This window comes from Triplophysa rosa, linkage group LG1, assembly GCF_024868665.1.
Source record: "Triplophysa rosa linkage group LG1, Trosa_1v2, whole genome shotgun sequence".
NCBI lineage: Eukaryota > Metazoa > Chordata > Actinopteri > Cypriniformes > Nemacheilidae > Triplophysa > Triplophysa rosa.
This window is the reverse complement of record NC_079890.1, coordinates 4,497,352-4,512,101: the sequence shown is the minus strand read 5'-3', so window position 1 is coordinate 4,512,101 and position 14,750 is coordinate 4,497,352. Positions and strand designations below refer to the sequence as shown.

Below are 14,750 nucleotides of genomic sequence, written 5' to 3'. Positions count from 1 at the left end.
TTTTTGTAAGACGTTGTGTCGTGCTTTTTAGTTAGGTTATTTGCTGTTCTTGTTTTATGTTTTGCCCCCACGTGGGAAGTCTTTGTTTTCTTTATATCTCTTAGTTTCGTTTTCCCCCATTGAGGGTGTTTGTTTTGTTTTATTAGTTATTAAAGTCTTGTTGAGTTAACCCCTTCACGGCCTGCCTGCATTTGGGTTCTTCCTGCCTCAGTACGTGACAGAGTTGTCCCTGTGGACAAACCTTGCACAACTCGTGATTGTATCAGTTAAATAAGTTAGATGAAAATTCAAAAGATGAAAAATATATATGTTGTCGTTGTCTGCGTATTTTGTATGAACCGTAGAAAAGTGTCTGTTGAAATGGCTTTCAACAGCCTTGGGAACACAGATAGCTAGTGTATGAGAGAGAGAGAAAAATAGATCTAAAATAATGTTAATGTTGGAGAGAGGGAAAGAGACTTATGTGTGCCAGCCAACATGTACGTATATGACATATTGAAAATTAGCTCTCAGATGGGCTTTTTGGCTTAATTTTCACTAAAGTTAAAAATGTTAATCGTTTTCTCTCAACAATGTATCGTTTTGCTACAGAACACATTTACAGTATTAACCCCATTTGATGGATGGACGAATGTGTTCTTTGGAGCTTCACTATTTAGAGTCCCATAGGAGAAGATAAAATGACAGCATTTTAATATAACAATTACTCTTGTATTAATTTAAAGAAAAAAGTCATAAACATCTGGGATATTTTTGGGTTAGAATAGATGAAGAGAAAAGAGATGTAGCTATTAACGTTTCCTGGGAGCTGACATCTATTAACGCTGCTGTGTTACGGTGCCTTTGAGAGCAATTACTCGATCCGAGCTCAGAGTAACGTAGCGTTTTAACTGCATTAGTATCCACTATCATTAAGTGTTAGCCTGCAAACCTTTTCACCGTACAGCCGAACTGCTGCGCTGCTTATTTCAATGGAAGAGCAAAATAACAGCATGGGTGTTCAAGCTAAACAGAGAAACGTAAAGCTATGTTGAAAAGGCACAGCTAGCACATATTATGTGGGAATGCAAACGTCAACGTGGATTAAAGTTATAAAAAGTAAAAGGTATAAAAATACTTTTAAATCATCATCTTTATGAATCATAATGTACAGATAGTCTGGCTATTTATTAGTGAATGCAAATATGTATGAAAATGAGTACATCTGGGCGTGAGATAGGAGATATTTACTTTAAAAATCACACAGTGTCATACGACTTAGGTATTTCTTGCTTTCTCAGGAAAAATGTAAATTTAGATTTTTTTTAAACGATTAAAGCAAATCTGATGAATAATTTCTATGGCAACTATAAAACACAAAGGATTTATTTCATCCACACCAATAACAGTTCGGCATGCCCAGATCAAGCCAAGAAATTGAGTATAAGAACATAAATTACAATACAAAAGACTTTTGTAAAGCAGACTGTCACACATTTGTCCGGCCCTATCGATGCTCCTTTACTGTAATAGTAAAAGATAAAGTAACTAATAAAATAGTAGATAATATTAAAACAGTAAAACAGAGCCTTGCATGTCAAAAAGTAAACCAGATTGTATTTGTTGTATGCATATTATCATATATTAAAGGCTGACAAAGATCACAATGATCCAGTGTTCAGTTGTCTTTTAGTCCTGCAGAGCAATTCATCAATATCAAAGACAATGCACTCTTACATGCCACAAGATTCCAAAATGAGATTGTTTTACGTAATGACGTCTTTCAGAACTGTTTTAGATGTACTGAGTTGTAGGTTTGTATTGTAAGATGTGTCAGACTCAATTGTCATGGTTCATTCCCCCATTATGCTGCTCTTTCTGGCCTTATCGGGTTCTTCTTTCCCCTGCTGGCGGGTGGGTGTAACTGCAGCGACTGTATTTAGGTCAACAGCAGATCAGCGCAGTTTACAGATGCTAGGAGTCACAGACAGCCGCAGATAAACAGCAGCGCGTCGACAGTCTTTGTGCGGATGTGAAATTTGTGAGTGTGTGTGTAGTGTGCCTCCTACACCTTCCATTTCTTACAGCACACACTGTATTGTTGTTAGTGACATTGAGGGCGAAGATACAGTAGACACATTCTCATATAATCTGCCACTGTATGACTGTAGAATGTTTGCACTGTGCCACGCTGCACAAATAATACATTGTAAAATAACAGAGGCGTCCATCTTGGCTCAAGAAACGGCACAGTTTCCTCAGACCTCTGTCCTTCCGTGGGTTGGAAACTGCAAAAGCGTTCAGATTGATTTGTTTGCCATCGCAGTCTATGCAGTTTGGACATGTGGTGGTTCTAGCGGTATATCATACCACGTCTTTGTTATCATCTGTACCATCATGTTGTCAAAACATGACCAGTACAAGGCCAGTTATGAGAGAAATTTCTGGAGAGGTGAAAAGACTTTATTTTGGCTTGTTGCTGTTGGTTAAGAGCTTCACTAGAGGGCAGTGTACAATTCTATCAGGGCATCAGGCGAATATAATGAAAATGTTGTAAAATGTTCAGATCATATTTCATCCCACAACCAAAAGAAACATCAATAAAATGTAGATGGAAAAAGAAAGTAGCTTTTGTATAAAGAACTAATTTTCCAATAAATAAAAGCTTGACTCATCATTCCTCTCTGGTTATAGTACTGGTATATTGCTTCATATTTGTATATTGTTTCATTAGAAGTGAGATTTAGAAAGAATACTTGTGATCTGTAATTCCTCGCACCATCACAAGATACCGGGTGAATACATTTGTTGTACTCATCCAGTCTGTCTTTTGCAGAGTATGTCGGAATACAGTTCGCTGTTGAGTGACCTGTCTGACAACATCACTAATGAAGACCTGGAACAGCTGAAATCAGCTTGTAAGGAGGACATCCCAGAAGAGCAGAGCAACTCCATCACCTCCTCCAGAGACTGGTTCAGCTACCTGGAGAAGAATGACAAACTGGCACAAGGTGAGAGCAATAGACAACATTTCAGGCATAAACCGAACTTCCTAACCAAAAGTGACAATTAGTTACTACAAAGTTTCCATGTTACTTCCAGTAGTTTTTGTCCTAACCAGCTGTGATCACCAGCTGTAGTTGTTCTGTGTTTCTTCTTTGTCATCCAGGGGTGCGTTTCCCAAAAGCATCGTTAGCCAACTATAGTCGCAAGTTCCGTCGTTCCAGCATAGTTCAACGATTTAAGTGTTTCCCGAAACCATCGTTCCAACGATCAATCGCCAACAGCATCGCAAAGTTGCGTGGTTGGAACTACAGGTCTAGAGCTGTGGTTAGAAGCATAGTTCCTTTTTATTATGACATGTAGACTTACAAGCCTCGTGCCTTTGAGCAAACTAAGCAAGCAACATGCAGTGCATTCTATATCCATCATTCGAAATACAAACAAATTTAATTTTACATCTTTTAGCTTGTTAAGAAAATACCAGCGCTGTTTTTTGAAAAGTGCGCATGTGCACGAACGTACATGCACCAGGACCCTGGGGAATCCCTGGGCGGATTGACGTAGGAGGAAACTTATGAATGAATGAAATATCATGAAATAAAACAACAGATAACAAAACAGGATAACTAAAGTCGCCGTTAAAATGTATCTTATTTACAGCAAGAATTTGCCATTAATTAGATCGGAACGTATTTATTAGTAGACGTCATTACTCCACCACCTGTATGGCGTCATCAACTAGATTGCCGAACCAACTTGGTTCAAACGATTGATCTCCGACAGAGTTACTACAGTTTTGGGAAACAGTCGTAACTACATCGTTAATTTCCCCAATGATGCATCGTACTATGGTGGTTAACCAGTGAGTTATGTCATTGTTCGGGAAACGCACCCCTGAGTAGCTCTGCCCACCAAATACTTGATGCAACGTTTTAGCGGTCATTGTGGACAGACATTGACTCATGTACAGTACATATTTTCAGGGGTTCCACAATAATAAAATGATCTAAAAATATATATATAGTATAAATGCCAAACAATTGAGCAGTGGTTCTCTATGGAAGCATATTGGTAGCAATTATCAAATTGAAATGCAATTTGCAAAATGGCAATGCAGTATGTAAAATGACAATGTATTTATGTCTTTAAATATACATTTAAAATAACATATGTGCAACATTAGGTGCAAAATGAAAATGAAAATTCAATAACACAATTGACATTATTGTCCGTTCCTACACTACTTTTAATATGTATTTTGAAATGCATATTTTGACGCTCTTTAAGTTGCAAAATTAAAATTAAAATGCATTCCCCGGATTGAGTATATGTGTTTAAGATAGCCAAGCAAAACTGTTGCAATATGATCATTCAAATGTTATTTTCCCTAAATGCATTAAAGCGGCAGTCCGCAAGTTTTTTGGAGTAAAAATAAGCTAAAACCAATTATTGAGCAAGTACATGAAAGAACGGTGTTTAAAACTGTGTCACTACCCTTGCTGGATTCACCACGGAAAGCTTGTAATAATGGTTTGTAATTTGCCCTGTCGGGTCGACTTTTCCGGAGATCCTTATATGGTGTCTTTCGTCTGTGCGTCATTTCGTCACATTTGTACACAGAACGAAGAGGATCCGGCTGTTAGCCAGCGTGTGGATGCTGCGAGTGACAGGCGGTTTATAGCGTGTACTCACAACTGTTGGGTAGGATTTCATACAACGTTTAGTATTATTTATGGCGGTGTTTAGTACTTTTAAACGCCAAGCAGTGTTGACATCTGGGGATTCATCATTTGTGAAAAACAAGAAAGAACAAACTGAAGACGGTTTACAAAGAAACATGGAATGTGATCGGACTTGTGCGAAAATTAATATTGACAAGGCATTTCAAAGGTGGCGGGAACTCCGTGATCTGAAAGGATTGTAAACGGATGCAGACATGGCTTTATTTCTTCTGAATGGGTAAGACAAATTTTTAATATTTCAATAGATAACACAAAAACCGTAGCGCACTTGTTGTGTTAATATAGACGGGTAGAGTTTCATCGGTTGTTCTCTCTTTATGTTCATTATGATAAATGTAATTTAAACCCTATTCGCCCGGGATTAGTATTATCTGGGGACCTCGTGTGATTTAGAAATTACCTCCCCACATCTGTATTTCATTAGCACGGACAAGTGAAGCCTGTGATTTTACTCAAATTTACGGACTTATATCCCGGATATGATGGCAAGGCTTTGCATATAGTATATATAGTTGTATGATGTACAATGATTTATGACCGTGCCTGTCAGCATTTGAGACCCACGTTCGGGGATCTTCTGTCCGGTTCGCGTTACGGGAGTTTCCATGAGAAATAACCCAGGACCCTGGGAATCCCTGGGCGGATGACGTAGGAGGAACTTATGAATGAATGAAATATCATGAAATAAACAACAGATAACAAAAAGGATAACATAAAGTGCCGTTAAATGATGTATTTATTTAAGCAAGAATTTCCATTAATTAGTCGGAACGTATTTATTAGTAACGTCATTACTCCACCACCTGTATGGCGTCATCAACTAGATTGCGAACCAACTTGGTTCAAACGATTGATCTCCGACAGAGTACTACGAGTTTGGGAAACAGTCGTAACTACATCGTAATTTCCCCAATGATGCATCGTACTATGGTGGTTAACCAGGAGTTATGTCATTGTTCGGGAAACGCACCCCTGAGTAGCTCTGCCCACCAAATACTTGATGCAACGTTTTAGCGGTCATTGTGGACAGACATTGACTCATGTACAGTACATATTTTCAGGGGTTCCACAATAATAAAATGATCTAAAAATATATATATAGTATAAATGCCAAACAATTGAGCAGTGGTTCTCTATGGAAGCATATTGGTAGCAATTTCAAATTGAAATGCAATTTGCAAAATGGCAATGCAGTATGTAAAATGACAATGTATTTATGTCTTTAAATATACATTTAAAATAACATATGTGCAACATTAGGTGCAAAATGAAAAGAAAATTCAATAACACAATTGACATTATTGTCCGTTCCTACACTACTTTTAATATGTATTTTGAAATGCATATTTTACGCTCTTTAAGTTGCAAAATTAAAATTAAAATGCATTCCCCGGATTGAGTATATGTGTTTAAGATAGCCAAGCAAAACTGTTGCAAATATGATCATTCAAATGTTATTTTCCCTAAATGCATTAAAGCGGCAGTCCGCAAGTTTTTTGGAGTAAAAATAGCTAAAACCAATTATTGAGCAAGTACATGAAAGAACGGTGTTTAAAACTGTTCACTACCTTGCTGGATTCACCACGGAAAGCTTGTAATAATGGTTTGTAATTTGCCCTGTCGGGTCGACTTTTCCGGAGATCCTTATATGGTGTCTTTCGTCTGTGCTCATTTCGTCACATTTGTACACAGAACGAAGAGGATCCGGCTGTTAGCCAGCGTGTGGATGCTGCGAGTGACAGGCGGTTTATAGCGTGTACTCACAACTGTTGGGTAGGATTTCATACAACGTTTAGTATTATTTATGGCGGGTTTAGTACTTTTAAACGCCAAGCAGTGTTGACATCTGGGGATTCATCATTTGTGAAAAACAAGAAAGAACAAACTGAAGACGGTTTACAAAGAAACATGGAATGTGATCGGACTGTGCGAAAATTAATATTGCAAGGCATTTCAAAGGTGGCGGGAACTCCGTGATCTGAAAGGATTGTAAACGGATGCAGACATGGCTTTATTTCTTCTGAAGGTAAGACAAATTTTTAATATTTCAATAGATAACACAAAAACCGTAGCGCACTTGTTGTGTTAATATAGACGGGTAGAGTTTCATCGGTTGTTCTCTCTTTATGTTCATTATGATAAATGTAATTTAACCCTATTCGCCCGGGATTAGTATTATCTGGGGACCTGTGTGATTTAGAAATTACCTCCCCACATCTGTATTTCATTAGCACGACAAGTGAAGCCTGTGATTTTACTCAAATTTACGGACTTATATCCGGATATGATGGCAAGGCTTTGCTATAGTATATATAGTTGTATGATGTAAATGATTTATGACCGTGCCTGTCAGCATTTAAGACCCCGTTCGGGGATCTTCTGTCCGGTTCGCGTTACGGGAGTTTCCATGAGAAATAACAAAATGCACTTCAACACAGCCTCCATTTGCGCATTTGTTTCTGTTTATGTTCTTATTTGTTTCTGTTATATCATCTGCCATGTTATCTGTGTTTATTATGCGCTACTGATGTACAGTGAAGATTCTCACCAGTGTCACAGGCCACGACTCAAAACATCAGACTCATCCGCGCAGTTGAGCAGTGCCGAATCACAACTCACGAAAGAAATACTCCACTCACCTGCAGTAGCAATTACAAACTGAGATGGCGACAAAGAGGCCAATCCTACGGACTGCCGCTTTAACATTCACGGGTTGAACATTTTCATTACACAGCGCGCCGAGTGTTGCAAAATTCAATGTGGACTTGAGAATGCATTTCGAGCTGGCCACGCCCCCTCCCGATACACGTCATTGCGTGAAGGCGGAGCCAGGTGTACTGCATTGATGTGAGGCAGCAGACAGAGCTGATAAAAGCAATAAATCGCATGCACACGAATTAGAGCACAAAGACAGAAATGGCTTAAGTGTTTCTTAAGATTATTAGGTGTCTGTAGACGATAGAACTAGTAGCTACATTGTTAGAACATCTCGCAGAAAATTATCTGCCTTATTAGGTGGTGAGCTCGCTATGCTGAGTGTCTCATGTAGACTTTCTCATACGCGTGCAGACGCGTTTTCATCATGAACACATTCAGTATTTTGAGTGTTGTTTAGTCACAATATCTTCACACAATCATTCAGAAATGTTCGTTTTGCAGAGGTGTAAAGAGTACCTGAAAACCATACTTAAGTAAAAGTACAGATACCGTGCAGTGAAAATGACTCCATTACAAGTTACAAGTCACCAATTCCAAAACGACTTCAGTAAAAGTCTTCGAGTATCTGATTTTAACAGTACTTGAGTATTTTACTCATACTGAATGTAGGCTCAAAGCAGCACTAGTCCTCAACACTTAAGAGACACGTCAGTGAAAAACTAGAAACAGTTGATTTGTGAGGAGAGCAATCGCATTTATTTTCTTAAATCATAATAAGACTGAACACCTCAAAATGCAACAAATCATGGTCGACACCATAACCTACATCTATTACAAACACCCAAGTCTCATTTAAGCTCAAGTGCTCATAAGTAAACCAAAGTCCTTCAAAAAGGTCTCTTCAATATAACAGATAAATAAAATAATGTTAAGTAGAATTAAAAAGTCAAAGCCTTTTTGCACTGGACATGCTGGTTTGGGCCTCATCGCCAGCTGCAGTCATGTCCTCATTTCACATACACTGTTAGCCCTTACCTGCCATTTCTACAGTAATATATTGGCAACACTGTTGCCGCTAGTTACTGTAGGTGTTTTACAGTAAACTACTGCAATGGCTGTTTGAAGATACATTATTAAAGAATCTATTAACGCACTTAAGTCACACAGTCTTAGATGAACAAGTGTAAATAACAGATGAACACAATAAATCTGTCAAGATTCACAGAGGAGAATTAAACACAAACATCATATAACATCTTCACTTATTACAGACACCACTTTCACTTTATTTCTGTCATCTGTGTAAGATTTTTGGGGCGGTTTCCCGGACAGGGTTAGCCTAAACCAGGACTAGGCTTAGTTAAATTAGGATATTTAAGGCGTTTTTAAAAACATGCTTTACAAACAAACATTACAGTGTGCATCTTGAGACAAAACAATCGCACTGATATATTTTAAGATATCAAGTGCAAGTTGTTTTCGATCAAGATGCCACTCATTTTAAAGTAGTCTGGATTAGGCTAAAACCTCCGGGAAACCAGCCATTGAGATTTAACTCTAGTTCATAGTGGTTCAATTATGTTTTAAGTCACCATTATGGGATCAGTGTTTGCTTTGGTTGGACTCTTTGACTTTCTTGTAGCTTTAAAATGTACACTTATACAATAACACTGAAAGGGACTTTACAGGAACCGCAACTTTATGTTTGCTTAGTAACTGAAGATACATCTGAAAGAATTCAATCATTAAATAATAATAATATAGCATTTAAGATTTATTAAGATATGTTTGGTAAAGTGATTACATGTTATAATGGAAAGATCTCTGTCAGAAAATCTTTCTTTGCAATTGAGACACAGTTAGATTGCAGAGGTGGACGAAGTACACAACTTCCTTACTTGAGTGAAAGTACAGATACTACTGGTCAAATATTACTCCACTACAAGTAAAAGTTGTAAAGACAGATTCTTACTTGAGTAAAAGTACAGAAGTACGTGCTTTTAAAAGTACTCAAGTATTAAAAGTAAATTTCCTTTATGTCAGTTGTGCATTGTTTTATTGTCGTATACCTTATGCCTCTGAAGCACCCTACTGAATACACCGAGTAGCTCACAGAATCAGTGGTATTAAAGGAGTAGTTCACTTCAAAATTTGCCCCCATTGACTTCCCATAGTAGTTTTTATTCCTACTATGGAAAGTCAATGGGGGCAAATTTTGCAGTGAGCAACTCCTTTAAGAGCTTTATATGTTTAGCACAATATGTTTAGTTTAGATATAATCCTGTATGATCATTTAGCCTAATTATCCTCATTAGCCCCCTAGGCCTATATGTATTTATGAGCAGTGTTCTTTTATTTTGTATATTCCCTTTACCAGTTTTAGCAGCAATTTACCAGTAAGTAGTAAGGTTCTTGTAAATAGTAAAGTGTAGAAGCCATGTGTTTGTTGGACTTATTACCATAATTTAACTACAAACATAAACTATAGCTAGTATAATAATGAATATAATGAAACTATGGTATGTTTAGTTGCTGTGGTTTTACTAAAGATTATTAATTGGAGTATGGTTCCTATATTTAGAAAATGGTAAATTTGTGGATACTGTGGTTTTAATGCAAATACCATCCCTGCTGAAAAAAACAATGAATTTTTTAATTAGAATGAGATTTTTAAATTAAATTCCTCTTTGTAGTGTGTTTTGGGTTTTATTCCAATAGGATTTACCATCCCACAATAGAATCCATCACATACAAGTAGACAACAAGTATCCATAGTACAATTCCCATTATAACCATTAAATCCATTACATTTTATGTTGTATTTTGGGCAGGGTTCTATTGTTTTTATTTCAACAGGAATACTTCAACTATAGTTACTTCAGTAAAAACATCATTCATTTTCCAAATCGCTTTAATGATATAGCAGCAGATCAGAAGTTAACACGCACGTGTAGCTCAAGGTGTATGTGATGCTTATTTACCGTTTAGCCGTTATGCCGATCATTTTCATGACAATGTTTCAACGATCTTTGACTGATCGTAACCCACAGATGATTACACCACACTTTAACATGTGCCTTTTTCTCTTTTAATGTTCTATTTGCCTTTTCAGAGCGCTATCAACGATGTAGCAGCGCTACGTTTACATTAGTTTAGCGGGGAAGATCCCAGAGTTGCCAGATTTGCGTTAAAAAAATCTGCCAAATGGCCATTCAAAGCTTGCCGGAAAACCGCGAGCTTAGAAAAACTGAAATACTTGGCAACAGTAAAAGGTCCTGGCAGATCGCAAGCCAGATAAATTGGCACACAGGAAACCCCGCTGCATAGAAACCATTTTCTACTTTTGGACCTTTTTATAAATGTAGTGGAGTAAAAAGTATGATATTTGTCTTTCAAATGTAGTCAAGTTAAAGTACAAGTACTCAGAAAAAATAATACTCAAGTAAAGTACAGATACTCAAAAAGTGTACTTAAGTACAGTACTCAGGCAAATTTACTTCGTTACTGTCCACCTCTGGACACTTGACATACAAACCTCATCAATGGTGACAAACAATCATGAATGAGTTTTGTACTATGTACCCAGCATGCATTGCAGCATGAAGCTGTTCAGTTGATTGTCACCATTGTTGAGATTCATATGTGAATTGTTCATTTCTCTGTGTCCGACTCATTCTATAGGTTAATATTTTGTCTATATAGTGTGAGAGCACTTTTGAAAATTGAAATACTATACATTCTTTTTACTGGTTTACATCACTTCATGGCAATAGTCCCACCACATGGTCAAATTTTGAGCAAACATGTTTAGAGCACATTTAGGAAGAGTTAGTTTTAAAAATAAGAGCTTTTGTAGATGTGTGACCTACAGTAACTAGCTGGCAACAGTGTTGCCAATATATTACTGTAGAAATAGCGGGTAAGGGCTAACCGTGTATAAACCGCCAGCGATTGACATCTACCTGATACTGCACTCATATTCATATAAAGAAGCCATGTTGACAAGTTTTTGTAAGTTAAGGCAAAATCCACAAGATTGTAGTACCTTCATTGCCCTGTAAATGGCAATATTAATTATAAGATAGGTGGCATGCAAAATGTAATGTGTAATTGCATTAGTCATTACAAATGTAGTGGAGTAAAGAGTACATATACTTGTTCAAAAATGTAGTTAAGTAGAGAGTAAAAGTTGCTAATATCTTTAATACTCAGTACAACTACAAAGTAGCCAAAAAGATACTTAAGTAAAGTAACTAAGTACATTTACTCCAATACTTTACACCACTGTCGTTTTGTGAGACTGTACAGCCCAAACACGACCCATCCGTGTTNTGCGAGATGTTCTAACAATGTAGCTACTAGTTCTATCGTCTACAGACACCTAATAATCTTAAGAAACACTTAAGCCATTTCTGTCTTTGTGCTCTAATTCGTGTGCATGCGATTTATTGCTTTTATCAGCTCTGTCTGCAGCCTCACTTCAACGCATGTACACCTGGCTCCGCCTTCACGCAATGACGCTGTATCGGGGAGGGGGCGTGGCCAGCTCGAAATGCATTCTCAAGTCCACATTGAATTTTGCAACACTCGGCACGCTGTGTAATGAAAATGCAATCCAAAATGTTCAACCCGTGAATGTTAATGCATTTAGGGAAAATAACATTTGAATGATCATTTTGCAACAGTTTTGCTTGGCTATCTTAAACACATATACTCAATCCGGGGAATACATTTTAATTGAATTTTGCAACTTAAAGAGCGTGTAACAAGAGTTCGTGGGAACAGGAAGGAAGAGGCTGGAATCGGGGTAGAGCTGACGACTTAAACGTTTTATTTCTCTTTCGTAACACCAGCGCTGTACGCGCACACACCAACACTGTTAACTTTAAACAATAAGAAGTCTCTTCGGGTTCTCGAGCCTTTCTCCTAGAGTCCGTCGCTCTCTCGTCCAGACTCCGCACACATCAGCCGTCAGCTCCGGTCTCACTCCCCGTTGTCTCTGCCTCGCTGGCTTTCAAGCCTCCCCACGCCAGTTACTGGAATGAGGCACAGGTGTTCGTTATTTGTGCGAGCGCCACTCACTCCCCGTTCGTCTCCCCACTCTCTCTCCCGCTGCAGGCTTCGCTAAACCACGCCCCCCTTGCCACAGAGCGTTAAAATATGCATTTCAAAATACATATTAAAAGTAGTGTAGGAACGGACAAATGTCAATTGTGTTATTGAATTTTCATGTTGCACCTAATGTTGCACATGTGTTATCTTAAATGTATATTTAAAGACATAAATGCATTGTCATTTTACATACTGCATTGCCATTTTGCAAATTGCATTTCAATTTGATAATTGCTACCAATATGCTTCCATAGTTCTCTGGCCCGCGAGATCCATTTTACTCTCGAGTTTAGTCTAACTCTAATAAAACACCTGGACAAGCTAATCAAGGTCTTCAGTATAGACTATGGTTGCACGGTGTACCGGTGCTACGGATGCTAAAGCTTCAAAATACCCGCGATGCCTCTCTATTTTTGAAACGGTAGTATCGTAGTACCATAGGTAATGTTGCATATGCGCATTAATATTCATTTGAACACTTACATCTGCCTTTTTGCGGTGTTTATCTCCTAAATGAATGTGTGTTTTGAATGACTCCGACGAGATAATGATTCAAATTAGCGTTTTGAACGAGTTGGTTAAATGATTCACTAACTCGGTGGACAATTGGCCGTCTTAGTTCTGCATTTAAAGTAAGCCTAATATTTCCCTTTATAAAGACTGTTGTATGAATGAAATTTGTCCCACATTTGAATTAGTTCCCATGTGAAAAATGATCTAGTGTACTTTAGTATTTACTACAGTAAACTACTAAAACTCAGACACTAGTGTTTTTGAGTCTTACCATAGGGAATATTTAAGTATACTACAGTATTTGCTACAATTTATCCAATTACCACAGTTAATACAAAAAATATTCTGGTGCAAAGTATTATACATAGTATTATATAGTAAATACAGTAAATACTTAATAGTATAATATAGTAAATACAAAATGTTTCATCTAAATCTGTGTTTTTTGTATAGATTTGAATTATGAACATGGCACAGCATCGTGATACTACTTGGAATCGAGATACTTCAGCTGGTATAGTATCGTAAGACATGTTTATGGTACCGTGACAACCCTAGTATAGACACGTTTAACTTAATGCGGCGCTGCGCAAATCTGTCGGTGTAAGACAAGAAAGTGCCGTGACAGCGATTCAAGTGCGTACTGCTCCGTATGCTTTTGAATCGCTCTCGCAGTACTTTAATGTGATACTCTGTGCCTATTTTTGAAGACTTCGATTAGCTTGTTCCGGTGTGTTTTTATTAGGGTTGGTACTAAACTCGACAGGAAAATGGATCTCGCGGGCCAGAGTTGACAACCACTGCAAAAGACTCTTTTCTCAGCAAATATTGATGATATTTATTATATCATAATAAATTTACCGCAATAATAAAATAATATAAATAAAAAAATTATAATATAAAAGCCAAACAATAAAGGCTTTTCTCAGCAAATGTTGATGATATTTATATATCATAATAAATTTACCACAATAATAAAATAATATAAATAAAAAATTTATAATATAAAAGCCAAACAATAAAGGCTTTTGTCAGCAAATGTTGATTATATTTATATATCATAATAAATTTACCACAATAATAAAATAATATAAAAAAATGATAATATAAAAGCCAAACAATAAAGGCTTTTCTCAGCAAATGTTGATGATATTTATTATATCATAATAAATTTAAAACAATAATATAATAATATAAATAAAAAGTATAATATAAAAGCCAAACAATAAAGGCTTTTCTCAGCAAATTGTCGCCCTGAAATCATAAGGTTCTATCTAACATTTTTTGGGAAAAAAACATTATATTTGAACTTGATAAAATAAACAAGACAAATGATTATTCCTATTATTATTATTATTATTATTTGTATTATTAACTACATTCATTTTATTATTATTGTATGGATGTTTTTAATTCCATGTACAAAGTGGAGTTATTAAGATGAGCTGTGAGAGGCAAACCTTGGGTGGAAATGGCGTTTTTAACATTTGCAGTTTTCAGTATCCTCGCAAGTACCTGCATGTACAGCTTGACAGCATTTACTCTTTTGTTTCTTGGTGTTCTCTGTGATCGTGTGTCATGCGCAGATAACTTATCCTACATCGAGCACATCTTCGAGATCTCACGGCGGCCTGACCTCTTGACCCGGGTCATTGAGTACCGCACGACTGTGCTGAAGATCTCTGAAGACGATGAGATTGAAACCAAACTCACACGCATCCCCTCTGCGAAGAAATACAAGGG

General features: G+C 37.1%; 1 protein-coding gene across 1 annotated transcript in view; it reads left to right on the top strand.

Moving 5' to 3' along the window:
* LOC130561625 (astrocytic phosphoprotein PEA-15) overlaps positions 1-14,750 on the top strand; it is a 41,269-nt gene that overhangs the window by 20,405 nt on the left and 6,114 nt on the right. Inside the window, exons 2-3 of the mRNA XM_057346081.1 lie at positions 2,816-2,990; positions 14,594-14,749. Coding sequence (XP_057202064.1) covers positions 2,819-2,990; positions 14,594-14,749 — 328 coding nt within the window. The 5' untranslated portion in view covers positions 2,816-2,818. The remainder of the gene's footprint in view (positions 1-2,815; positions 2,991-14,593; position 14,750) is intronic.